The following is a 27,648-nucleotide window of genomic DNA, read 5'->3' as shown; positions in this document are numbered from 1 at the left end:
TATTATTGGTCTACTTACCTTTGGAAAAATACCTAATAATAAACCTCAATTAAAACTATACTGCAACTGACGTCACATTTACCAAATTTGAACAAAGCAGACCATTTTTATTGATCCTGCAAATTTTCGTTTAAACATCACTCTATATAATCATTTATTAACATATGTTGTACACCAATTAAACATTATAATGTTAAGCTATCCTATGCATACCACTATATAACCTTTCAACCATGCTTCAAAAACCAAAAAGTTTTTACTTTTGTCTTGAATTTAATGAAGGTTCAAATAGGGCTCGGTGGCAGGTCATAAATATATGGATACAGCAATATTAAGACTTATCCCAGCATTGATAGTGAACAGAAAAGAAAATAGAACTGCCACATATGTGTTAAGCATTTTCTTACATTTTTTACGAACTGAATGTTGCATATTTTTTTAGGCAAGCTTCAAGTCTTTTTGGAATTGCTTTTAGAGCTATATTTGTTGGTTTGACCTGTATGTAGTTGATGTATTATTTTATTGTTATGTCCATAGTGCAATATCTAACAACTGTATTTGAAGAAAAAACACTGCACAAGAGGTTGTAAAATTATGTTTTATTTTCTTTCCCCAGACAAAATCGAGTGTTAACCAGCCTTTCCTTCCTATATCAGGACTCCTTAATTACACATGAAATGCTTTGATAATTTCAGTGCATCAAAACAATTATAAAAAGGCTGGTATTAAAATAAACTCAAACAATAAAACTCATGAAAACAAAAGCTTTGTTTTAGAAAAATGCAAAAATAAAAATGGCATTTTTTGTATTTAATAATTAACTGTTGGCAGGGAAAAATGAACAAGCAGCAAAACAAATTGAAGGGCTTGGACCCTCACAGTGCAGCTACCAAATCTGTGGTATCCATATAAAAGGGCCTGAAATTCAGACCCATGCCGGTCTGAAACTTTTTCCCTCAGCAACGTTATTCCATTTCCAGTCATGAGTGAAGAAACAGTGTTGGAAGATTAGCCTCTGTCTTCGCATGCAGGCATATAAGCGACGGCGTAGCTCTCACAGCAAATCCTTTAATTTTTTTTCCCAACCCAACTTGATTAATCATTCTAGGGGATTTATACAGAAAAAAATAGGCCTCATTGAAGCACAAAAATGAGGCAGAATTTAAAATATAAGGTAAGAAAATAAAAGAACCCCATACAACTAAACATTGCCATTAAAATCTTCATCAAGTTATTATTAAACGCCAATAAAAATATGAATCTCTAGCAGACCAGAGCAACATTTTATAATATAGTGATTTTACATTGAGATGGTGTTTGTATAAACAACTGAGTTAAGGCATTAAAAAAACAATGCCAATCTTCTTCGTTTTCATTTTAGCAGAAAACCTCTGCACATAATATCCTAGTATTTTTTAACACTAAATCTTTGAGGATTACGGGAGGCAGATTTGAAATTGCCATTACTGAATTGGTTTGCAAAGAATAAAAAAAAAATTAACAGAATGAAAACAAAGACACTGGACAGGTATAATGGCTTCTCTTGGTAAGAAATAAAAGTTTTAAAAGCACCTCTAAAGAGGAAACACACACATAAAAAGGCCCTTTTTGGCTTCAAGTCTCAATGTCCAGGCTTTGGCTTTTTAATGGGCAACCAACAACCCAATAATATCATCCAGATTCAGGGAGTATTCCCTAAATAAGGGTTGTAGTCTGTGGAGACAACAGAAATCCTTCGTTCTGAGAATCCAGTGGGCACTGTCACTCTTCTGGGCTTTTCTTGGGACCAAAGCGGCTTAAGTTTTGACGAGCTAAACTACCTAGGATGACACCAGAAAGCAGAAATTTTGATTTTTTTTTTTAGGAAGTATGATTTTTATCCAGATTAAACAGACAAATAAAAGAAAGGTAAGATAGCTACATTATCCAGGTCCGTTTACAGTGGCTTTATTTTCACCCCTATAGCCTCGAAAAAGCAATCAACAAATCACGCACTTTTACTGCAAAGAACTTGACTAAACAGCAGACTAATATGCAGAAGTTAAAGCAAAGACCAAGAAATAGAAGCAGGACTATACTCCAAAGTCCTGAGGAACATGGAGGAGTCTGGTGATGGTGCAAATACTCAATGTTCTCATTCTCTCCTCTCACCAACCCTAAACGGGAAAATCACCCAGAATATAGAAATGCATTATTAACCTTTGCAAAGACCGTTGACAGAGGTTATTACTGCATTAATTTAATCGTTCTAAATAGAAGAGCGGAAACTGTGAAATCATGTCTTCAGGATACTGTGACACGCCGTCCAAAGGCTTACCAGATGTCCCTGACCTTTGCAGATGTTTGGGAATTACACCAGCAGACAGACGAGTCACAGCCCATGACTTACACTTCACTTCAAAGAGTGTTTTTTTTTTTTTTTTTAAAGGCAAACAAAAAGATAAAATAAGAATGTTTTATGTGATATTAGCTGTACTGTTATATTAAGGCCACATGCATCATTGCCAAAAGTATTTTCTGGGTTGGATTCACTCCCATATGAACCTGAGTGATGCCCCATTCTTAACATGTCAGGCCACATTTGAATGCTATACGGGCTTCAACTCTTCAGGGGAGGCCTATAACAAGGTTTACAGAAATACTGACCGTGCCAGTCTTATGGGGTTTTAACACCAGTGGGAAAGGAAGTGACTGGAGGAACTGGGATTTATTTTTTGGAGGTTGAGAAAACACTTCAGGCAATAAAGTGTCTGTGGCGGCAGAAATGCACTGGAAATTCAAATACCTGCTTGTGGACTAAGAATTACATTCTGTTGCTTTCTCCTCCTTTCTTCTTGTGCAGATAAGCCCTGAGAAACAGCCACAGGATTACGCAGCAGATCATAAAAGCATATTTTGCCAAAAATATATTCGCCATGATTTGTGATTCAATTCAGGAAACAAACCTGATTCACCTTTTCTCTCCTATTCTTAAGGTGGCCTGACGAGGGGGGGGTTAGGTTTTCCATTTTCACATTACCTGCAACATGATAAAAATAATTAAAGGATGCGAGAGACAGGATGCATAATATACAATGAAAAAATCCTACTCTCCAATGTCACTGATGTGGTAGACTTCGTCAGATCTCTTCTCCTCACACCTTCTGCAGGTTGGACCCAATATTGAATCCATCTTCCAAACACACTGAGCAAGCCTGCTTCTTTTATAAATCTGTTTTAACTACTATTATGTCTGACATATAGCACCATCTCCATCCTAACAGGCACTACTCTTTTCTTTTCAATGTTAATGGAGCACAAACTACTTTCTTGTCCGTAATATCCTTACCTCAGTTCCTTTCAGTGAGTGTCAAAGCATATTTCTATATAATGCTCCTCATTTCCAAAGGCACTGGCATCTCCATTTGACCTTCCTCAGAGATAAAGATTTTTCAACATTCATTAAGGAACAACTAACATTTTGTGTCTACATGCTTCAAGCAGAATCATCAAGTTTGCACATCTGAGGCTATTTAGCACATTTAAAAAAGAAAGCCAGAAAGGAGTGGCTTCTATTGTCCAACCAAGTTAAAAACCTTCAACGTTATGTTGCATTTCAGCTTATAGACTGAATTCACTGTAACCCAGTTATTACAAGGTAGCATAGTTGTCTGTTCCACTAGACTGAAGGTAAATTAACATACACGCCTCTAACTATGTTCCTTGGTAGTTTTTCTGTGTAACACACCACTTTATGTTGTGTTGTGATACTTGTCAACCATATTTCAGTAAAAAAAAAGAATGAAACTAATGAAAATTAGCTAAACTAAGCTACTATATACAAAAAGGAAGGGAAAAAGATGGTTGAAAACCATATTACAGTTTAGCATGGATCTTGTGTTTGAGAACCAAAGTTTATCTGGAAGTATTTTGGATGTGATCAAATTAGCTTTTCACAAATTTAGAACGACTAGAATGTTTCAGGCCAATTCACAATGCAAATACATGATGAATAAAACATTATTTGGCCAAATTAATGTTTTATTAAATAATTTGCTTAATTGGGAACCAGTAACCTTTAGTTGAATTATTGTTTACCCTCTGTAATAGCCAGCAGCAAATAGAAATGAGGATTCAATTAAATTCCTTTTGGTCATAATTTGGTAATGGAAATGTAATGAGCATGTGAGAAAACAAAATAAGACTAACGTTATATCAGTCTTTAAGCCTTCAGCCGATCCAAAATGCTGCAGCCAGGGTTCAGATGAAAATTAAAAAGAGAGATCATATCTCTCCTATCCTAGCTTCTCTTCATTGGTTTCCTATTAAATCCAGAATATAATTTAAAATCCTCACATATAAAGCCTTAAATGGCCAAGCTACGTCTTATATCAGAGATACAATTGTTCCTTATGTTCCTAACAGAGCACTTAGCTCCCAATCTGCAGGTCTACTAGTGGTTCCTAGAATTTCTAAAAGTAGAATGGGAGGTTACCATCCTTGAGAGAAATATCAGCTATGCAGCTGTCATCAACATCTTTGTTTAGAGATGTTTGAGATTGACCGGTTTTTCAGTGTAGTCCTGTTTATCTGACTGTGACTGGCTGGATGTCCTCTCTTCATCCTCTAACATGGGAGCTGGCTCGGAGCTTATCTGCCTGGCTGTGCTTTACCTGGATGGGGCCGCCTATTGTATCTCTGCTTCTGTCTTCGTGAACCCCAGTCCGTCCAGGGAGATGGCGGCTCACACTGAGACTGGTTGTGCTGGAGGTTGCTTCCTGTTAAAAGGGATTTTTTCCTCTCCACTATTGCTACAAGCATGCTTAGTGTTAGGAAGTGCCTTTGAGTCAGTGAGTCGATGCAACTGGTTTTCCTTAGATAGAAAACTGTAATTAATTTGACTGTATGGTCTGGTGAACTGTAAAGTGCCTTGAGATGACATGTGTTGTGAATTGGCACCATATAAATAAATTGAAATAAATTGTGGAAACATTGTTGAAATTTAGCCCCAAGCATATGTTTAATGCTAGGAATATTTGCTAGCGCAACTTTATTTTCTTTAGTTATGTTTGAGTAAGTCTGTATACCTTGCTGAATTGTTTACAATTTATCATTTTTTCAGATGTATTTATAAATTTGATTAATAATCTTACTGCTGTTTCTGTGTTTATATTTTAATGTTGGGTTTGACTTTTTTTTTTTTTACAGGTATAATGCAGGATGTTCCATTTCTGGGTGGATCACCAAAATAAGTGATCCTACCAATTGTCAATCATTCCGGTGGTATGTTAATGTAAGGCCTTCCTAGGTGCTCGTCCTCATTTTCACTTATCAGTGGTGAGTCTGACATAGTTCGAAAAATTGCAAATCTTCTTTAGGAAAGTAAGCTTGAATGAGCGATGCAAACAGAAATTTTTAAACAGAGCATGCACGAGGAGAAATGGGCTCGTGCACGCTCTCGCACAAGTTTAATAGACGTTCCCTCTCGGGAGCGGGTACAGGGTTGTGCATGTGAATTTTTAAAGTGGAGAGGGCAGGTCTTTTCAAAAATTCTCGAATATACGCCACTATACCATTAAGTAGCAGACTTGTTAGTTTCAGGTGTGTTTTCAGTTATTTATAAAAGCCTATGGATTTTGGCTACTTGTGTAAGTCTGGAAAAATATATACATATAACTAATCCCAAAAAAAAAAAAACAAGTTCAAGGTAAAAGCAATTCAAACTGGACGGAGATAATGAATTATGTTGGGAAAGAGGATTTTTGCACCAGACTATCTTTAACTTAAAAATTCAAGGATATTTTCAAGATTAGTGTAAAATTAAATAAACTGACCGAACTCTGTGATACAAAGCTACATATATGTGATTTGTTTCTCTATCATATGTACTTGCTGATTCAATTCACTATAACTTAATTTTTATCTTGCTTTTCCTCTCTGTTTATTTATTCAATAAAAATATCTGTGAGGAAATGAAGGAAACCTCCAGAAACCTGCAGGACTTCTGTAAAGGTGACAGTCCTTCTTGATGTGGGAGCTTGATCCACACAGGAAGCAGCAGCGCATCTCCAGTGCATCTCTTTTCTTCCAGTGTTCCTTCTTGTATCTGACTGGATCCACGAGTTCCTCTGTGGAATCCTGAAAGTGCTCTGATTCCCGTCGTTTTTTCGGTCTAGTAGAAAACAAGCAGTGTCACACAACATTCCCAACAAATGAATTTTTTGATTCACCTAATAAGAAAAGGTACCCACTTGGTGCGCATGGGACAGTCTTTTAAAAAGTGTCCAATCTTGCCACAGACCCGGCAGCAGCGATCGTTGGGTGCTACTTTTCCCTCGGTCAGAACCTCTGGGTCAAAAAAATACTCCTGCACACAAATATTACGATATCACTGCTTCATTTGAGAATCGTTAAATATAAAGCTAGAGTGTCCAGATTTCTAAAACAGACCATTTCAGTGGGATAAATTGGTGGAAACACTCTCACAGGTGTGCCAAACACTCTTCTTCCATTGATGAATGCCTTCATGATAAAGTTTGTCACTATTTTAATGACAAAAAAATATATATATATTGTAAAGAGGGTTGACAGTTTTGAAGGAATATAAAAATTAAAACTGGGACAATAAAGTAGAGATAACAAAGAAGAGATTGAAAAAATTATCTCACTTCTCCTGGACAGACCGGCACCCAAATTATGATTCAGGTCAAATGGATCTGGAACGTGACATGTCAAGAGTTTCAGGGGACAATGCAGCAAAACATTTTCAATCATTATAAATCAAACTGACCTTCAATGACAATGTACTTCGAGGTCCACTGCTTGTTGAACGTGGTGAGACGGGCGTGCTGTCGGATACAAACGACATGCTCTCTGAAGTCAAACTCCTCTGTGTAGAAGCGGAGCAGGCCGAGCCAGAGCTCCCCCACAGTCTCAGTGTTTTTTCCACAATGTGGCCAGTAAAGGGGCTGCAGGTGGACAATAACATATATAAACGTTTACAACAGCTCAAATAAGCACACAAAAAGTGCCTTGCTTAAAAACCCTTGAAAGTATTTTATTGTATATTCATGTGAAGAATAAATACAGGAAATGCTGCTTTAATAAGCATTGCGGCTTCTTTAATAAAATCCTTTTGCATATTAAAAACCAGCAGCTGATATTACGGGGATCATTCATTTAACGAATCAGCATGAAACGTCCCAACCCTTTTTACTGTTTATTTGTAAAAATTCTTGTAACATTTAGCTTTCACTTCACAAGCTAAATTAAGATTCATCACCTAAAACCCAGCTAAGGCGCACTAGAAAAGTGAAAAAGTTCATTGGCTATAAATGCCTACAGCTATTAACCTATACAGCACAGGGATTAAAGCAAAACAGAAAAAAATCCTGAGCCTGAACTTTTTCGACACAGGCAAGAAACTCTTTCCACATATATAGGCGAGTATATGTGTATTTTCAAACCATGCCAGGGGGGTGTGGGGGCATGGGATCAGAGATTGCATGAATGATTGAAGAAAAAATTTGACTTTTGAAAATCCAATACCACAAATGGCCAGAAGATGGAAAGTACATCTACAGGTGCTGGTCATAAAATTAGAATATCATGAAAAAGTAGATTGATTTCAGTAATTCCATTTAAAAAGTGAAACTTGTATATTATATTCATACATTACATACAAACTCATATATTTCAGATGTTTATTTTGTTTAATTTTGATGATTACAAATGACAACAAATGAAAATCTCAAATTCATCATATCAGAAAATTAGAATATTACTGAAGACCAATAAAAACAAAGGATTTATAGAAATGTTGGCCAACTGAAAAGTATGAACATGAAAAGTATGAGCATGTACAGCACTCAGTATTTAGTTGGGCCTCCTTTGGCCTGTATTACTGCAGCAATGCGGCGTGGCATGGAGTCGATCAGTCTGTGGCACTGCTCAGGTGTTATGATAGCCCAGGTTGCTCTAATAGTGGCTTTTAGCTCTTCTGAATTGTTGGGTCTGGTGTATTGCATCTTCTTCTTCACAATACCCCATAGATTTTCTATGGGGTTAAGGTCAGGAGAGTTTGCTGGCCAATTAAGAACAGGGATACCATGGTCCTTCAACCAGGTACTGGTAGCTTTGGCACTGTGTGCAGGTGCCAAGTCCTGTTGGAAAATGAAATCTGCATCTCCAAAAAGTTGGTCAGCTGCAGGAAGCATGAAGTGCTCTAAAACTTCCTGGTATGTGGCTGCGTTGACCCTGGACCTCAGAAAACACAATGGACCAACACCAGCAGATGACATGGCACCCCAAACCATCACTGACTGTGGAAACTTTACACTGGACTTCAAGCAACGTGGATGAAGTGCCTCTCTTCTTTTCCTCCAGACTCTGGGACCTTGATTTCCAAAGGAAATGCAAAATTTACTTTCATCAGAGAACATGACTTTGGACCACTCACCAGCAGTCCAGTCCTGTTTCTCTTTAGCCCAGGCAAGACGCTTCTGACGCTGTCTGTGGTTCAAGAGTGGCTTGACACAAGGAATGCGACAGCAGAAACCCATGTCTTTCATACGTCTGTGTGTGGTGGTTCTTGAAGCACTCACTCCAGCTGCAGTCCACTCTTTGTGAATCTCCCCCACATTTTTGAATGGGTTTTGTTTCACAATCCTCTCCAGGGTGCGGTTATCTCTCTTGCTTGTACACTTTTTTCGACCACATCTTTTCCTTCCCTTCGCCTCTCTATTGATGTGCTTGGACACTGAGCTCTGTGAACAGCCAGCCTCTTTAGCGATGACCTTTTGTGTCTTGCCCTCCTTGTGCAAGGTGTCGATGGTCGTCTTTTGGACAACTGTCAAGTCAGCAGTCTTCCCCATGATTGTGTAGCCTATAGAACTAGACTGAAAGACCATTTAAAGGCTTTTGCAGGTGGTTTGAGTTAATTAGCTGATTAGAGTGTGGCACCAGGGGCCATCAATTTTGAACCTTTTCACAATATTCTAATTTTCTGATATGATGAATTTGAGATTTTCATTTGTTGTCATTTGTAATCATCAAAATTAAACAAAATAAACATCTGAAATATATGAGTTTGTATGTAATGTATGAATATAATATACAAGTTTCACTTTTTAAATGGAATTACTGAAATCAATCTACTTTTTCATGATATTCTAATTTTATGACCAGCACCTGTATATCTATGCATGTGCCAAATTTCTATCCAGTTATACTGCAGAGCGTTCCTGGAGCACAGCATACAGAAGCAAGCGCCTGGTTCACCTAACTTTCTGCACCAGCAGCTATATGGCTTGCCATCTTGCCCCGTCTCCTCCAGCCATGCCCAGCGCCATTTATTTTTGAGACCTTTATCTATGGTCGTGACATCTTCCTTGGAGGTCATGAATTGCATTGTGCCCACTCCATGCAATTCCGTTCTCTCAATCGTCCTTCTCTCCAAACACAAAGTTTCATTTATTTATTTTTTGACTTTTTACACGTCTCTCCGTTGAATGGAGCCGCAAATGACGCAAGGTGACTTTTCATGTAGAACTTTAGCCCTGTACCACAATCTATCTGGCGACTTGAGCAAGAAACGAGAGCAGGAGGTACATGCTTTCCTAAGACCTGCCTCCCTTGATCTTCTGATTGGCTGATACTAGGGTTGTCACAATACTAAGCTTTTCAACTCGATACCGATACTAAGGAAAATATTCGATACTCGATACCATTTTCGATACCACAAGGATAAAAATAAAGACTCCAAAATTAAACAGAAATATTTTCATTAATAAATAAAATACAATAAATAAACACAATAAAGGTTGTATGCTGTGCATAATATTATGCAAGCTTGATAAAAACTTATAAAATTCAAATTAAGTGTTTCTTCCACTAGCCAAACCAGTTAAGAAATAAAAATAATTCTCAGCAGCTGCACCTCTTAGAAAAAAAAAGTCTGAAACTGAAAAGAGCGTAGAATTATTCAATCACACAGTGTTCTGAAAGTGCATTGTCCTCTATTCTGCACTTTAGATGAATGACTGCTTAGGTGCCACTGGTGACGGCACTTTATCGATACTTTTAAAAACGAGTATTGTATCCGGATACAACATTTCAGTATCGATACTTTTTTGAGTTTCGATACTTTTGACAACCCTAGCTGATACTGTTAGTTTCAGATCGCTCCTTTGCTACCATTGACTGACAAATGCAAGAGGGATTTTGATTGTCTTTATTTTATTTATTTTCGTCAATTTATTTTCGAGTAATTTTTTTTTACCTACTGTGCGGTGACCAGATTTCTGCAATCTAATCTGGGGACATGTCCAGCTCATAGATAAAAATAAATACATTTTATGAAAACTAAAATAGGAAACGGGGATAGTGATGTTTTCATCAATTTTTACAAATTAATATTTAAACAAAAATCAAGTGCGAAATCCAGGAATGTGCCTCTTCCATTTCCTCAGATAAATAATATTAATCAATCAACAGTGCATATTAGTGACATTCAGTCTTCTTGCTTCTTCCCTTGTCAGCAATATACAGGTGCTGGTCATAAAATTAGAATATCATGAAAAAGTAGATTGATTTCAGTAATTCCATTTAAAAAGTGAAACTTGTATATTATATTCATACATTACATACAAACTCATATATTTCAGATGTTTATTTTGTTTAATTTTGATGATTACAAATGACAACAAATGAAAATCTCAAATTCATCATATCAGAAAATTAGAATATTGTGAAAAGGTTCAAAATTGATGGCCCCTGGTGCCACACTCTAATCAGCTAATTAACTCAAACCACCTGCAAAAGCCTTTAAATGGTCTTTCAGTCTAGTTCTATAGGCTACACAATCATGGGGAAGACTGCTGACTTGACAGTTGTCCAAAAGACGACCATCGACACCTTGCACAAGGAGGGCAAGACACAAAAGGTCATCGCTAAAGAGGCTGGCTGTTCACAGAGCTCAGTGTCCAAGCACATCAATAGAGAGGCGAAGGGAAGGAAAAGATGTGGTCGAAAAAAGTGTACAAGCAAGAGAGATAACCGCACCCTGGAGAGGATTGTGAAACAAAACCCATTCAAAAATGTGGGGGAGATTCACAAAGAGTGGACTGCAGCTGGAGTGAGTGCTTCAAGAACCACCACACACAGACGTATGAAAGACATGGGTTTCTGCTGTCGCATTCCTTGTGTCAAGCCACTCTTGAACCACAGACAGCGTCAGAAGCGTCTTGCCTGGGCTAAAGAGAAACAGGACTGGACTGCTGGTGAGTGGTCCAAAGTTATGTTCTCTGATGAAAGTAAATTTTGCATTTCCTTTGGAAATCAAGGTCCCAGAGTCTGGAGGAAAAGAAGAGAGGCACTTCATCCACGTTGCTTGAAGTCCAGTGTAAAGTTTCCAAAGTCAGTGATGGTTTGGGGTGCCATGTCATCTGCTGGTGTTGGTCCATTGTGTTTTCTGAGGTCCAGGGTCAACGCAGCCACATACCAGGAAGTTTTAGAGCACTTCATGCTTCCTGCAGCTGACCAACTTTTTGGAGATGCAGATTTCATTTTCCAACAGGACTTGGCACCTGCACACAGTGCCAAAGCTACCAGTACCTGGTTGAAGGACCATGGTATCCCTGTTCTTAATTGGCCAGCAAACTCTCCTGACCTTAACCCCATAGAAAATCTATGGGGTATTGTGAAGAAGAAGATGCAATACACCAGACCCAACAATTCAGAAGAGCTAGAAGCCACTATTAGAGCAACCTGGGCTATCATAACACCTGAGCAGTGCCACAGACTGATCGACTCCATGCCACGCCGCATTGCTGCAGTAATACAGGCCAAAGGAGGCCCAACTAAATACTGAGTGCTGTACATGCTCATACTTTTCATGTTCATACTTTTCAGTTGGCCAACATTTCTATAAATCCTTTGTTTTTATTGGTCTTCAGTAATATTCTAATTTTCTGATATGATGAATTTGAGATTTTCATTTGTTGTCATTTGTAATCATCAAAATTAAACAAAATAAACATCTGAAATATATGAGTTTGTATGTAATGTATGAATATAATATACAAGTTTCACTTTTTAAATGGAATTACTGAAATCAATCTACTTTTTCATGATATTCTAATTTTATGACCAGCACCTGTAACATTGTTTTCAGGGACAAGATAGTTTGCATCAATACAGTCTGTGGGAATTTCCCTCTTTTTCCATTCCAAAAATTAAAATGAAACTTTTATTTATATATATATATTATTTATATTATATTAAATATATATATATATATATATATATATATATATATATATATATATATATATATATATATATATATATATATATATATATATATATATATATATTTATTTATTTATTTATTTATTTTTTTTTTTCTAAACAATGATCAATATGAAAAGAAATGGCCTCCAGTTGTTTATACTGTATCCTGGACAGCTGCAGTGCATTGGGTAGCATCCAGCAGCCTGGATAAAATCTGTGTCACTATTTCAAAAGTTATGTTAGATTTTTATATTCAGATTAAATTACAACCATTAAAACACATCTATAAATTTGGATCATTCCTATGAGCAGCTTAAAGCAGCCACACCAAAAATACATGGTTTGTCATTACATATATAGATGATTAAAAAATAAGCTATCAGGGCCAGCATAAAAATAATCTGTCCTTCAATAAAGTTATAGCAAAACCTAACAGGAATATATTCTTTACAATCCTAAACCTATTTTCTATTAATGTGTACATAGATACAGCTGTGCTTTTTGTTTTAAATAAGCTGTTGTTTATTTGATAATATGTAAAAGTAAACATTGTATGATCCTTTTTAACCCTGTTACAAGACTCCACAAAGAAAAAGAAAATATTTGGGCAGAAACTGCACATATGCAGGATGCTGATGGGGATTTTTTAATATGTCATTAAATTAAGCATTAATTTCTGCAAGTTTTGCTCCTATGAATTTAATAATAATATAGCACATGCTCTCCTTGAGCTCTGAGGAAGTCGGAGCGCGGCAAGACGGGAGGAACAGCGAAGGCTGTAGACTTTTGCAGGTAGTCTGGAGTGGTAACAGAGGATGTGGGATTTCAGGGAAACGGTGTAACTGCGTCCAGCCGGCTGTGATAATAAACGTCCTCGTTTGTTTTAAAACTGGTGCATTCTGCTCCTCATCTATACGTTAACAGCTGTTTCTGTGCGCAGCATTGCTGGCGCGCTCTTTCTACCATAATGACAGTCTACACGCAACATTTCCCCTTCATTCATAAAACGGTAAAATCGAACACAATAAAACATGGCTAACTAAAACACTTAACTTCACTTTTGGATCAATAAAGTACTTTTTAAAAGAATCTGAAGTGAACACTGTTGTGAAGCACTTTACACAGCATACTCACCAGTGATTTTAAATCCTCAAAGAAAAACACATTCCAACCATCAACGAGCACTTCTGGCTTTGTTTTTCCATCATAAATCTGCAAAGATATGTACACTTGGTAATCCAGCTAAAGAGCTTTGAATTTACTTTAAAAAAAAAAAATCTCTTTCCAAATACCACATAAAGAGCAGAAAAGTTAATTTTAGAGCATGTTATTGTTCGTACCTCTTGGAGCACTGGGATGACAGGTGGGTTTCTCTGCTGAAGGAAGAAAAGCACCATGAGAGTATAGGCGTAGGATGAGAGGCTTCCACGCGACGCATCTCCAATATCGCACATCTGAAATAAAGGGGGCGGAGGCAGAAAACTTCAAAATGAGGTAGTGTACAAACAACAAATATTCCTTAGCCCACTAGTTATGTTTTGTTTACCTTTGCAAAAACCTTCATAACATAACAAAGGATCTTCACTCTTCTGTCTATGGCTGCATATGATGCGAGCAGGCGTGTGTTATAAAGAGCCTGAAGAAAAACACAATAAAAAATTGCTATTAATAGCTTGTCAATGCTAACTAATAGCATAGCTAGAGACAGGTAAATTCCTACCAGTGTATTGTAGAGGCTGATATCTCCCTCCAACCCAGTGCGAATATGGTAAAACTTAACAATGGGTACTTTAGCTGTGGTGATGGGGAGGATGTTCTTAAGGCCTGGCAAGAAGAAAAAAAAAAGGCTACCAATTAGAAACTGCTTTAGCCTAAACCGCCAATGGGAGTTTGTTTTTATAAAGGGCCATACTTTCATTATATTACTTTTTCAAATGTATACACCAGAAATAGTTTAGTGTTTTAATCTTTGTTTTGGTTAATTTAATAAATAAAATTATTATAACTAAATTTAGTACCTAAAGCCCTTCTGTGTACATATAGCATACAGTAGCAACACCAGGTTAGCAGAGGTATGATATGGTGCAGGTGTAATGGGTAAACAAGGAAGTAATGAGACTCAGAGAGTCAGTAACTCCCAGCAGAAGTGTAAAAAGAAAAAGAAGTCCAAGATCCAATGTGAAGCAAAACCAACAAATATTTGATTTCAAGAGGTAAGGTTGTCAAATAGCACTCAGGATACATTTGAACATTGTTGTTCACTGAACTTAGGGGTAATAGGTTTATTTTCTGCCAGAGCTACAAGAATCCAACACAATATACAAAATCCGATTAAATTCAGGTCTCCAAAACAGTAGCCTCGTGAGACCATCCTGATCTCACGAGCTTTCAAGGTTTCACTCGCAGATCAGTCTGGAGACTCTCCGTTAAAGAAAATTTGGAGCCGTTCACCAAACGAAGGTCCAATCAGCATTGGCTTTGAGGCGGGTTGAGGTGTGACGCAACGAGAAGCGTGACAGTTCAGTCTAAAGAACATGGCGGCTTCAGCCGATGAAACTAGCGTTAGTGTGGCTATCGAGCAAGTTTTATCGGAATTACAGAGTATTTCTTCACTGAAAGAAGAGCAAAACACTGCTCTGGAGGCTTTTCTCAGAGGAAAGGATGTTTTTGCTCTTCTCCCGACTGGTTTCGGCAAGAGTTTAATCAATCAATTGGCTTGTGCCTGGCTTGTGGTTGTGTTTTCGTCGTCACTCTGTTAGTACGTCATATGCTTCGTTGATCTGATTGGTTTATTTGGCCCGTCTATCACCAACATAGGCCAATCAGCTAACCAGTATTTTCGCCCCTTCCCAAAATTACTTCAACGGAAGGTTTCCAGATGGATATGCGGAGCAAATCCAGCTGCGGGATCAGGTTACCAAAACAGTGCATTTAACAGGAAACAGGATTTTGATGTGTTTAAATTTTTAACTTATGACATTTCTGGGGAGCACTCATGTTGACTCGGAGTTAATGCAGATATAGGGTTGGTTTTGACACACTCAGCTTTCCCTTTATTAAAAACGCATTGCAGGACAGTCAGGCTCTATAATCTGATTTTTTGCTCACCCCACCAGATACAGGATTTCTACTTAGGCTTAAAAAAGGAGCATCTAAACTATAAAGATGGGTGCTTGGTGTATATATTATCTAATTTTATGTTCATATGACCTTTTATTTAATCTGTTTGAGAAAAAAAAAGGTTAACTTGTCAGTAATTACTAAGAAGTTATATTGGATTAAAATCTGAGTTAGAAGGCTAAACAAGTAATGCAATGACCAATTTCTCACTTAAACTCTGCCATACCTTGGTGTTTCTTCAGCTGTCTTGCGAGGCCTTTAATAATATTAATGCAATCAAAATCCTGTTAGAAATAATATAGAAACAACATTAATTGCCAGAACATATGTCACAAAAAACATTGCAATATTTTTTTTTCTACAAAATAAAAAAGAAATCCCAATTTAAAAACAACGTAATAAACAACATTTTAAATGTTTGAAAATAAAAATGTAAACAAACGGACAAATACAAAATCTTAACAAGGGTGTATCTGACTAACAAATAAATCCCTCACATCTATGGTTTCCTTTCCCTCCAGAACCATGCAGATGTCAAGATCACTCTGCCTGAATCCAAAGCCATTTTTGGATGAGCCAAACAGTTGCAGCCGAGCCCCTGTGTAGCAGAAACAGACCATTTCAACAAACATACAGCTACAATCTGAAAAACTAAGTACCACCGTCATTTAATAGCCTGCAGATCTTTACCATTGTATTAGAGATTATTTTCTTTGTCAGATGATTTGTGGAGGCTATCATGCAGTGTTTGGGATTATTAAGTTTGGACAGAGCTCACACACTAGAGGGGACTTGATTGTCAACTCCATATTTTCTGGCTGCTATATGAGCTCAAATCATCAACACAACAACACCTGCCTTTCCGTAAGTCACCACTTTGTTATTTTGATTAGCTGCAGTTACATTTACTTAGTGCAGTTTCCTTTATTATTGTAATTTGACCTTTAACTTGGAAACAAAGCCATGCTTGTTACAACCTGGCTCCCACTGGGCAGAAATGACATGGGGAAGTTCGGAGCACAGAAACAAAAATGTAGAAATCTTTCTGTTCTGCTTATTAGTGCTGTAAGTACAACTGAAAAATAATTTTGTCAAAAAGAGCGAATTCAATGCAAGTTTTGCAATATTCTATTTTTTTTATGTCATCTCTGAGTGCATGCTTCAAGCTAGGGCTGGGCGATATGACCTCAAATCAATAACACGGTCAATTGGGCATTTTTTACCTTGATAACAATAAATGCATGAAAGTGCTCCATCTCCTCTATCAGAAATAAGAGCATGTGCAGGAAATGCAATTGATCTATTTATAATTTATTTATTGAATTAATCACATAACATATTACTTTTCATTAAATATTAAAGTCTTGTACCCATTCGGGTTTAATCATTCAACAATATCTCATTGCCCATGAGAAAAATGTTACCTCTTCTGCAAACATTTTTGCACAAAGGTAACAGAGCCTTTTGCGCTTGGTTGAACTCAACAGCATGGCTGTGCTGCAGGTGGTGGAGGATGGATGTGTTACTTTGGGTAGTCCAGACAGTTTTCAGGCAAAATTTGCATTGCAGGTTCTTTTGCTCAACATTTATGGTGTAATTTTGGTGGCACCAAACTGAGCATGCAGTGACAACAATGTGCATCGCTTAAAATCTCACACCCTCGCTCAAAAATGGTCTGCAGCACACTCTAATCTGACAATACGCTCTGAACTTCTCTGCTTGCTCAGTTTCATCTCTGCCCTCGCTCAGCTCTACAGGATTAACTGAAGTAATTCTGTTTTCAGCTGTGTTAGATGTGTCTTCATTGGGCTCATCCGCCATTCTCTTTGTCTACATCTGACTAGATGGGTGGAGTCATGTGATTATATACATGATGCAGTGTCTTAAAGGGGAAGTAAATACCAGTCACCCTTGCACACGGGAAAAACGGCAGAATTAAGTAGTTTATTTCTTTTACCAACATGGGAAAATTGTCACCGGTTATCATAGTGAATGACGGTAGCGGTAACAATCCGGTTTATCGCCCAGCCCTACTTCAAGCTAAAAGCAGGTGATGGGCTTTGAAGTGCTATAGGTCGCAGAAAAAACTAGTCCGTTTAATGATTGTTTTTAGAGACAAACAAATTTTGCCCTGCATGCACTTTTGTTTGTGGACACGTATTCATGCAAGCATGTGTGGACCTTTGGATTGTTTCATAACCATCTTGAAAGTTGAGGGGGTATAAAAATACAATTTATAGTTTCATAAAAAAAAAATTTTTTTAAATAGAAAAAAGTAAAGTGACTTAAAAAAGGATGAGGAAAAAGATCACTTTACCAGGAAACTGTCGTCTCACAAAGCTCTGCAGGTCTTGAAGGATGAGCTCTCTTACACCAGTCTCCTGGTCATCTGGGACAAAATCACCTAAATAAAAAAAAAACAGGTTTGTTCTTGCCACTTCAAGTGTCTCGGGAGGAAATCTTTTTTAAAACTCTGTAAATATCTCTAATCTCATGTCATAGTTTTTTGGTATTGAAACAAAGTAATATACAAGCACCTTTGTTTTTACTTTCTCCTTTTCTTATGCATTTTAACCTCTCAACATCACAGGTTCTGAGTTAGGCTCATAGAGTAAAGCTCAACAATGTGATATGTTTCCTAACAACTATAAGGTAGCACTCACTGTAACATTGTTCACAGACTCTGTTAAGGACATGAAGAAAGTCTGGTGTTAACAGGGGAAGGGGATCCAGCTCCATCTTTGTGAAATCCTCTGGACAGTCTTTCTTCCGATGTCCATCTCGTTTGCACAAGCTACACACCACCATATGTGACTAGACAAGTATTATTATTAGTAAAAGTCAGATGATGAAGATTTTACCTTATAGATGCTAAAAGTATAAAATGTGATCAAACTTACTTTTCCTTTGGTAAAAGCTTGCTTGGTGAATTTATAAGCCCTTCGGCTCTGCTGTTGGGTTTTATTGTCTGTGCTTTCATTTTCAGTCGTGCTCTGTGAAGGTGAGGCTGAACGCCTGACATGAACCAGTTCATGGTCCTCGTCTGGAGAACCCGGTGTGTCCAAATCTGGTGGTTCCTCATCAGACAGCAGTTCTTCACCTGAGATATCATCGATTGGGAAAATGTCTTCCTCCTCTGTTGTAAAGCTGTCCAGGTGCTGTCGATCACGCCCCTGAAGATCAACATCTAGATCCTCATCCTCCTCGTCTTCTGACAAATGCATTTTGCTAAGGTCTTCCTTTTCCTTCCTTCTCTCTTCATCAGAGTCACTGCATTCCTCCTCTTCTTCAATGATGCAGTCAGAGTCATCAGGGCCATCTTGTGCAGCTTGAGTTTGAATGGCATGCTGGGACTGAAGGGAGAGCTGACTGAACCCAGAGAGGCCGCTTAAAGCCTCAGTGCCGGCTCCCAAGACATGGCCAGGCTTGGCTTCCCCTGCTCTGTGGTTAGCAGCAGACTTATTGAGCGGAAGAGCAAAGTATTTATACGTGGTCTTGAGGCAATGAAGGATGTAGTCAAACATTTGCTGGCTGTTCACAGTCCGGGCCACGTTTCTTTTAACAGCAAACGGGTCTGAAAAACAGAACCATTTTGCAGGATTTAACTACATTACAGTGATAAACCCTCGGCCAAAATGTTCATTTTGAACGTTTGAAAAAAGTAAACAGAGTAGCTGTTAACATAGATGCAAATAGACAAGGAAATACCAAACTTAGTTTCAACAAAGAGCAAAATGTAAGAGGCAAACCGGGTACTTGCAAACTTCTCAGAGCAGAAGCACACTACACTAACCACTATGGCAACACATCCCAAATGAAAAATTCCCAAAGGTAATGATAGATTTCAAAAGCTTTAGGATATTAGTTTAACATTTTATAGATCGTCAAACAGAGTAAAGATACCTCAAGTCTTTATTTCTTCTACTTTTACCGAATATCCCCAACAAATTATGAAAAATAATGTAAAATAAGAGTTTTTTACATCTGAATATTATTTAAAAAGTTTTCAAACTTGGAAACTAAGTCCAAAGGATTGCTTTTTTTTTTTTTTTTTTTTTTTACCTTTTTTGGAATTAGTCATCTAAAAAGTAATGAAACTTCCTAAAAAGCTAATATACCTGCAAAGGTTTCCTTGAGCCTGTATTAGTCTGGGTCAGTAGGCTATACCATGATCCTGGTAAGGCCGCGGTTCTCAAAGTGTGTGGCGCGACCCACTGGTGGGGAATTGAGACGTGACAGGTGGGGCGCGCCAAGTTCCGGTGTGTGTGTGTGTGTGTGTGTTGTGTGACTATAAATGTAGAACGTGTGAGAGCAAACTGTCCTTATAGCTGTATGTTGCCGCTTTTTAGACCAATCAAACCCACAAAGTAGTCATTACTAGCCTACATGCAGTCTAATTAAAAGAACATTAGATATGAGAAAAATTTCACCTGGAACTGAAGTGCCAAAATAATGATGGACGTGACGTCGGCATATTATTTGTAACGGAATAAACTTTTGCGCCCCAGTGTTGCCAACTCGGCGACTTTGTCGCTATATTTCAGACCCCTTCAGCGACTCTTTTTCAAAAAAGCGACTAGCGACAAATCTAGCGCCTTTTGGAGACTCTTACGTGAAAGCACGTATCGTTCCTTTTCTTGTCCTCCAGCGGCAGGTGCTGCCGTGGGGCGCCTCCGTCCCCACCCCATTCTCCCCCGCTATTGCAGGAGTCCCTCTCAGCGCTGCAGTCAGAGACACAGCATGTTTTACTTTAGCGTCCAGACTGCAAATAAAGCGCACATGCGCCGGGATTGACGGCGCAGGTTGATCATAAATAACTGAATTTGAAATATTTTATCTTAAATAAATAGGACCAGTTTATTGAAATGACGTCTGACTCCACCCTGAAGCTCAGGTTTAATGCTCAGACTCATAGTGAATTCTGGTTTGGAGTGGAGAGGGAGTATCCACTCATCGGGCAGAGAGCTGTGTGCATTCTTCTTCCCTTTGCCACATCATATCTCTGTGAGATGGGCTTTTCAACTGTTGCTTCACTGAAAACAAAATACAGATCTCAGCTGAACATTGAGCATGACTTGAGAGTGGCAGTATCAAGCCTGCAACCCCGTTTTGAGAAACTGTGCAATGCAAAACAGGCTCATTGCAGCCACTAATGCAGGGATAAATCGACCTGTCTTGCCAGATGGATTTCACTTCTTTTCTTTTATTAACAGATTGCAGAGTGGCACTTTAATTTTTTCTATCTTTGAGCTTGATACAAATTTTGACACAGCTGCATTTTTATTTTCTTTATTTTTGAGCTTGCTGTTATTTGATGTAGATAGTTTGTATTTAGATACTACTTGTTACTTCAATAAAATTGGAACATTTTAAGATTGTTGCATATTTCATTAGCATTGTGTTGGGGCGATGGGGACAGGCGGGGCTTGAAAATTCCCCCTTGTCCAAAGTGGGGAATGACAGAAAAAGTTTGAGAACCACTGTGGTAAGGACTTCTGACCTTCACTGAAACCCTCCACAAGGAGGTTGAGGCACTTTGAAAATTTACAGCTCGAAAGATGAACAGGTAAGATTTTACCACTAGGTGGCCTGTTGAGCACTGTCTACAGACAAAAAAAACAGCTGTTGCCTCATATATGCATACATACAAAGGGGAAATACACAGCATCACCTTATAGTGGAAAAAATCTATTTAAATTCTAGGCAATTCATAGCTTTATGATCGTGTTAACAAGATAATTCATTTTGGCAAATTACTGTCTGCTGGATTTATGAGCAGAGAGGGGCTAAACAGTGAGTGGCAGCTACTCACAAGGACAGATATGAATGTGTGGACTAGAGAACAAAACAGAGAGATGGTGTATTGCGTAACACCATCTTCTATCTGAAAACATGCCTTTAGTTTTGCACATCATTTTTCAATTCTTTCTATCTGAATATATAAATGATCTCTTCTCTAAGAAGATGGATGTACATGAAGTGTTGTATTCAAGCATAATCAAACAAAGTTAAGTGGAAGGAAATCCATAATAATACAAAATTCTAATGAAGTAAAGTATCCTTTACACCCCACTTCCCATCTATTGCAGATATATCACATAAAATCAACAATTACACACACTGAAGTCTTTGGTAAGACAGTGAACAGGGTTAAAAACTTTAAAGAGCTTCTGACCCTCGATAGCGATGCGCTTCTTTGGCCAGTCTTTCATCTCTCGAGAAAGGACAGCGGCGGTTCTAACACTGATCACGTTGTCAGCCATGATAAACTCCAGCGAGTAGAAGCGAAGCATTTCTATCCAGAGGAGTCCAACTTCCACCGCTGGACGGGTGCTCTGAAACACCAGCGGCACCTGAAGGCACAGCCCAATTAGACAAGAAAAAGTAATAACTCTGGTTTTCTCAGGATGGTTGCAAAACTTCAATTTCTCACAAATAAAATTTAAGTGACTTGATTATTTTTTTTTTATGTTTTGATTAGATTTAACTGATTTTGTTTCGATGGATTCGGGACTTATCAGAATTGGACACCGTTTTTCGGAAAAAAATAAATTTTAATAAAAAAAAAGTAATCATAAAAACTATTTTAAAGTTAACTAATTGCTCTGATTAAAATATTTTTTATTACCTTTCCTTTTATAGTGGCGCTCTCTGCAGGCTGAGAGGATTCTCTGGAGGGAGGGCAGAAGGTCCAGTGCATGTACTCTTCGTCAGTATGTGTGAGATTGAAGTCGGACAGCCGACTAAGTGAAAAAAGTTTCACCTACAGACAAGGAGATATCAAACTTAGTTTTAACAAAGAGCAAAATGTAAGAGGTAAACATTGGTCTCAGGTTGGATGAATCTCCCACAGGAAATGTGTTTAAAACTCACCCCCTGGTTCAGATACGTAGGCAAGAGAGGCTCTCTACGCTTCTGTAAGTAGAAGATGACCATGAGGGCAAACACATGTGGAGGCAACCCCCCTTCCTCTGGACGGTCAATTTCACAGAGCTAGACAAAAGAGAGAAACTTTATTATAATAATAAAGGTCTGAATGCTGCTTCAAATTTACATCCTGCCTGGCTGATCCAGGATTAACTGAAGACTTACCTGTGCCCAGCGTCTGAGGCCCAAAACCAGAGGGAGGAGGAGATGGTTCATCTTTCCAAGGGCAGACAGGTAGGAGGATGTCTGAAAAGCATTTTCATTCCCAGCACTCACTTTGCAGATTAAACCACTGTTGAGATAAATCATAGTTTTTTTCCCCAGAAGAAACTCACAACTTTTGTATAAAGGGAAACCTAAAGTATCAAGTGTCAACAATATATGTATAGGATCAGCAAAAACATTCAAACCTAAGAGGAGTAAAAAGCTGCATGAGCTTAAATTGCACCCATTAATATTTTGTTTTAGTAATACCACATTTCCTTAACCTTAAAGCCCTATTCCATAATCAGCTGCTTTGTTTCACTCAAATTTCTACACGATACCCAGAAATGACACAGTAAAAAATTACTGTTTTTGATTTTATATATGAAAAATAAAAAAATTAAAAAAATAAAAGTCAATATAGTTCGGGCAGGGCTTCACCAGGGAAAATTATCCCACACACCAAAGAGATTTAAATAAAACTGTAGTTTATCTTATTTCAATATGTAGTTTACTGCAGATTACTTTTCTATGTTAAACTGTTTAAAAAGGCCAGTGAGGAGTGAAAACTTTAAAGCAAACCAAGCAGAGCTTCAGAAACAAATGCTTAAGAACCACTGGATTAAGTTATTTACACCTCACCTGATCCCATTATATGTACTGACCTCTTTCTTTCTTTACAGATGACCACAGGCACAATGGTATGAAAGTCAGCTTCCACGTCAAGAAAAAGATCTGAAAAAACAACCAAACATATTAGACATTTAAAAATGTTCTGCAGAGTATCAGTCAGAGAGTTTTTATGATTATAGTGGATTTTTTTTTTTTTTTTATGAAAACATAGTTGGTTGGAAGAACAATAGTGTGTGACTTACAGCTCACACTTAGGATCTCCTTTACCTTCATCAAGACATCTGGCTGACGCATCTGGGAAGAAATCCAGATTTTAAAACACATAACATAAGTCCAACATAAAACTGATACATCGGCTGGGCAATATTTTGGACCAATATTGGCGTTTTTCTTTCTTGTTCTGACATCTGCCAATACATGCATGTGCTTGCTGATTAGTGCATCAGCAGCCATGCCTTGAGATCACGTAAAGCGCAGGCATTACTGCTCCCTTCACTTCAAATTCATTGTTAATGTTTTGTTAATATTTTTTCTTATTCAAAATAACAATTGTGAAACATTTGCAATCATTTTGTCATGTTTATCATATTAATGGGGGAAGAGAAAGCTTTCAGAATCAGCCCCAATCAGCATATTTTTTGAGCATTGGTTTGACTGAGAGCAAAATAAGCTGTACCGGCCGATTAGGCTAGAGCTACAACCCAAGAAGTGAGCATAGAATTTTAATATGGATGGAAATAACAAATCTATTACATGCTACTACAGACACGACTCTATCCATACTTTTTAATTAAAACATCAGAGATAATAAGGTATTTAAACTGTCAATCCCACATCGTGCTACTTACATGAGGGGGGTACTGAACGTCAATGTTGACATCAGAATCCTTAAATCCAAACTTTGTGCAAGATGAGCCATACAGCCTGAGCTTTATTTCTACATGGGGAGAACATATGTCAATTGATTAAGGTAGTTTGTATAAGGTAGCAGACAACCCATGACCTAAAAGTAATTAAGGTACTGATTACAGAAACAAAAGTCAGCTTTATCCTCAGAAGATTCACCTGGCAGGACAGACAGCAGAAGTCCTTGCATGGTGAGGACAACCTCCTCTCTTATCAAAACATCCTGGTCTTTCATCCCATGCTCCTGGACAACAGCCTTTAGAGCTTCAGTCACTGCACTGATGTGCTCTGGACCTGGAGGCGTGATCTGAGTTAGCATCTGCTGCTCCTGTTTCTCCTTGTAAAAAAAGAAGAGAAAAGAAGGTTCCAACTACTTTATATAAAGCATAAAATGCCTAGGACTTCCTTACACTTTGTCATACTAGGAAACCAAATATCATTATATTTTATTGGGCAGTGTTCAAACTATTATCAAAATAAACAAGAACAAAAATTATGCAGGGCTGTTACTTGTTATACAATATTGGGGCATCTGAAAAGAGCCTTCTCTGTAGGGTAGCTGGGGACTCCAGCTAGGAGCTTAGTCATCGGGGAGGACAGTTGGTATATCCCCAATCCTTTAGTGATATCAAATATCAGGCCGATATTAGCCAAAAAACTGATATCAAATTTTAGCGAACTGTTAAAAGTTTCTGTAACTCATGTTAATTCTACATGGCTCAGTTGTTTTCATGACTTTTATATTTGACTTTTGTTCCCTGTTTTAGTATGTCACCTGATCAAGCCTATTCTAACATTTTACAGTATAAAATAAGTAGTAAAAGCTGGTATGACTTATGCTAATGTCGCATCGGACAATATCGGTATCAGACAATTCTCAGAGCTGTAAAACTGGTATTCCATTGGAAATTAAATGGTTGGGACACCTCTAGAGAAGAGGAGCTGCTCCTCCACATTAAGAGTGGTTAGTTTAGTTGGCTTGGGCATCTGTTCTGGATGCTCTCTGGCCGCCTCCCTTTGGGCATGGGCAGAGGGAGATATGTGCTTTGAAATGATTTCTTACCCGAGCCCTCTTCTTGTGACGTCTTTCCCCAATGTGTTTCAGAGCACGAGGAATAGACTCCAGAAGACATTCACACAAACTGCAGGTGTAATGCTCAGCAGGATTGCTATGGGAATTCTGAATTAAAACAAAACAAAATTAATTAACGAAGTGTTCTTAAGTGTATTTCAATAAACAGTTCAAACATTGTGACAATCAGTACCTTTCTTACGAGGTGAATACCCTCTCTTTTCAGTCTTCTCTCTGCTGGCCATATGTTTTGGACCTCCTGACCTGAGAATCTGGACTCCTCACTTTCAAGGCCCTTGTACTCTTCAACTAAAGCTCTTTTTTTGTTTCTATTCCTCTGTTTTTTTCCTTCATTGAAAACAATTAACATCATTACTTAGTCATTTATGTATATATCATATATGGTGTCCAGAATACATTACGGTATTTAAGTCACTGCATCATGATTTTTACCACATTAAACAATTTTATTTTGTACTTAATTTCTTTTTTTTAGTAAAGACAACACAATAAATGTCACATACAAATAATTTCAGTACTTTCCAAAAAAATACCTCACCAGATCTATGGCCGATGATATCGGTGTTTTCACTCCTACAATAGGTTTCATCCTCGTTTGGACTTTGTCCCTGGCCTCTCCTCCTCCAGTGCTGCTGCTGCTGTGAATACCCTCTCCAATCATCCTCTTGACAGATATCACTGTTAACTGTGCAGGGGAACCTCCGGAGGCTGTCTCTCTGAGAGGGGCTTTGGCCACCTCTAAATCCAACGGGGCCCTGGGTACCTTGTCCCTCCTTCTTGGGGCTTGCCTTGTAGGGGCTACCCTGGTTCTTCTTTCCCTGCTGACCTCCCTCTGACCTGGAGTCATGTCCACAAACCTGGTCTTGCATTTTCCAATTTTCTCCCTTGCCTGCAGCCGTAGCTCCCCTCTCCTTTGTTCCCTGCTTAGTCCTATGGGGTTTGCCTGAATTTTCCATGACTCAATTTTGCTTTAACTGTAGGACGAAATGTAACTGTTACCCAGAATTCTTTTTGTGTTTTGCTGTGCAACCAAAACAATCAGGAATAAACAGGATTTAAATAAAAACTAAAATTCTAACAGTTCTGTATCCATGGAGCTTGATATTTTTTTTTTGCCTTGTAAACATCTTGCATCAGCATTTTTTGTAATTTTGAGATTTTTTTTTTGTGCGTTTTGCTACGTATACATCTGACTTTAACTGATGTCTTAAACCGACTTTTAATAGGGCAAATCAGTACGAACTTTCAAAAGAAAAAGTATATACTGTCCCGTTGTAGGAGAAGAATCCTCCCAAATAGCCAGAGATAACTTAAAACGGAATATCCACTAAAGCAAACACCATAGATTTGGCATTTTTACTCTTTCTCTGTTTGATTTCTGCAAACTAAGCTTTACTTTGAGATATTGGAAGGAATAAATGATTAAAAACAAATCTAATTAAAACAAATCAAACGCAAAATTAAAGCATAAGACTAATACATATTACCAACAAACCATACATTTTAGGTAGCTATTTACAGTTAGATTTATTAGGCAACATGGCTAGACCTACCTGGCTAACTGTGAGTCATTTTCAACCAACTATAAGGTTTTGTTAGCTTAGGTTAAAAGCGTCCGCAATTCCTGGAGTTAAAGCTCACCATGGTGGTTCAAACCATGTAACCAACATATAAAAGCAGCTTCCGTCACATTTAGAAAGAGTGTTCACCGAAGCTTAACAGCTAATGCTAACGCTAGCTGCTAATATTTAGCTTGCCACTTACACAGCTAGCCCAAATGCTAACGTTACGGTTTGTTTGTTTTTTCCCCCAGCTGCAGCCGTGATCCATTAATTGCTTTGTCAAAAGACGGATATAAATGTCCACATTCTTGTTATAATGTATTTAGTAGGTAAAGACCATACATACTTATCGGGTTGTTGATGTTGTCCTGCTGTTGAGTTTGAAAGATGACGTAGAGCAGTGATTCTCAAAAGGGGCTACTGGCACCCCTAGTGGTCGGCGAATGTATTGCAAGGGATGCATGAACATTTAATTAATCAGAAAATAAAATAAAATAGAATAGAGCTGGGATCTGCTCTGCTTTATGAGGAACCAATTAAAAAATAAAAGAAGCTTTTTTCAACCAAAAAGTACGTTTTTCTTCTATGTTTGAGTTCACTTTCAGCTTTGGCACACATCAAAACCAAGGAAGGGAACAGACTGGGTATAAAGAACAGCCTGGTATCAGCTGTTTTCCCACATCTGAGCTCATCAAAACAAGCTGAGGTGTCATAAATGTTGAAAGCAAAGTTACACAAATTGTATGAGTCTGACTATAATTTTTTGTTTAGTAGTTTGTCCCCAATTCCTCATGATTATGTGTGATTACAGGGGAGTTATTCAGAGGAGCTCAGCGTTATAAAGGCAGATTCATGGTATGATTTTATTTATTTTAATTCCTTACTAGCTTCCAGGTAACATATTTGTATTGTTTTTTATTTGAGTACAAAAGA

General features: G+C 37.9%; 1 protein-coding gene across 4 annotated transcripts; it reads right to left on the bottom strand.

The window, feature by feature from the left end:
- Nucleotides 1-584: 584 nt before the first annotated feature.
- tut7 (terminal uridylyl transferase 7) lies at nucleotides 585-27,149 on the bottom strand. 4 transcript variants are annotated; one of them, XM_038277331.1, is made up of 30 exons: nucleotides 27,062-27,149; nucleotides 25,692-26,127; nucleotides 25,326-25,480; nucleotides 25,124-25,240; nucleotides 24,220-24,397; nucleotides 24,003-24,091; nucleotides 23,397-23,448; nucleotides 23,187-23,256; nucleotides 22,483-22,609; nucleotides 22,264-22,383; nucleotides 22,019-22,153; nucleotides 21,566-21,743; nucleotides 18,291-18,964; nucleotides 18,054-18,204; nucleotides 17,708-17,794; nucleotides 15,888-15,988; nucleotides 15,617-15,674; nucleotides 13,991-14,094; nucleotides 13,817-13,906; nucleotides 13,611-13,724; nucleotides 13,405-13,482; nucleotides 6,770-6,947; nucleotides 6,648-6,695; nucleotides 6,430-6,521; nucleotides 6,231-6,346; nucleotides 5,973-6,151; nucleotides 2,946-3,019; nucleotides 2,786-2,849; nucleotides 2,318-2,395; nucleotides 1,852-2,156 (listed from the first exon to the last, which is right to left on the bottom strand). In XM_038277331.1, the coding sequence occupies exons 2-30, from the start codon at nucleotides 26,107-26,109 to the stop codon at nucleotides 1,960-1,962; spliced, it is 4,122 nt and encodes a 1,373-aa protein (XP_038133259.1). In that variant the 5' UTR covers nucleotides 26,110-26,127; nucleotides 27,062-27,149; the 3' UTR covers nucleotides 1,852-1,959. The 4 variants fall into 4 exon arrangements, 3 of the variants coding, with proteins under 3 accessions (XP_038133261.1, XP_038133259.1, XP_038133260.1); XM_038277333.1 differs by lacking the exons at nucleotides 1,852-2,156; nucleotides 2,318-2,395 and adding an exon at nucleotides 585-1,820; XM_038277332.1 differs by lacking the exon at nucleotides 2,318-2,395.
- Between the last annotated feature and the right edge of the window lie 499 nt (nucleotides 27,150-27,648).

The sequence above is a fragment of the Cyprinodon tularosa genome, unplaced genomic scaffold (assembly GCF_016077235.1).
Source record: "Cyprinodon tularosa strain WSP-4 unplaced genomic scaffold, ASM1607723v1 ctg130, whole genome shotgun sequence".
Classification (NCBI taxonomy): domain Eukaryota; kingdom Metazoa; phylum Chordata; class Actinopteri; order Cyprinodontiformes; family Cyprinodontidae; genus Cyprinodon; species Cyprinodon tularosa.
This window is presented reverse-complemented; position numbering and strand designations above follow the sequence as displayed.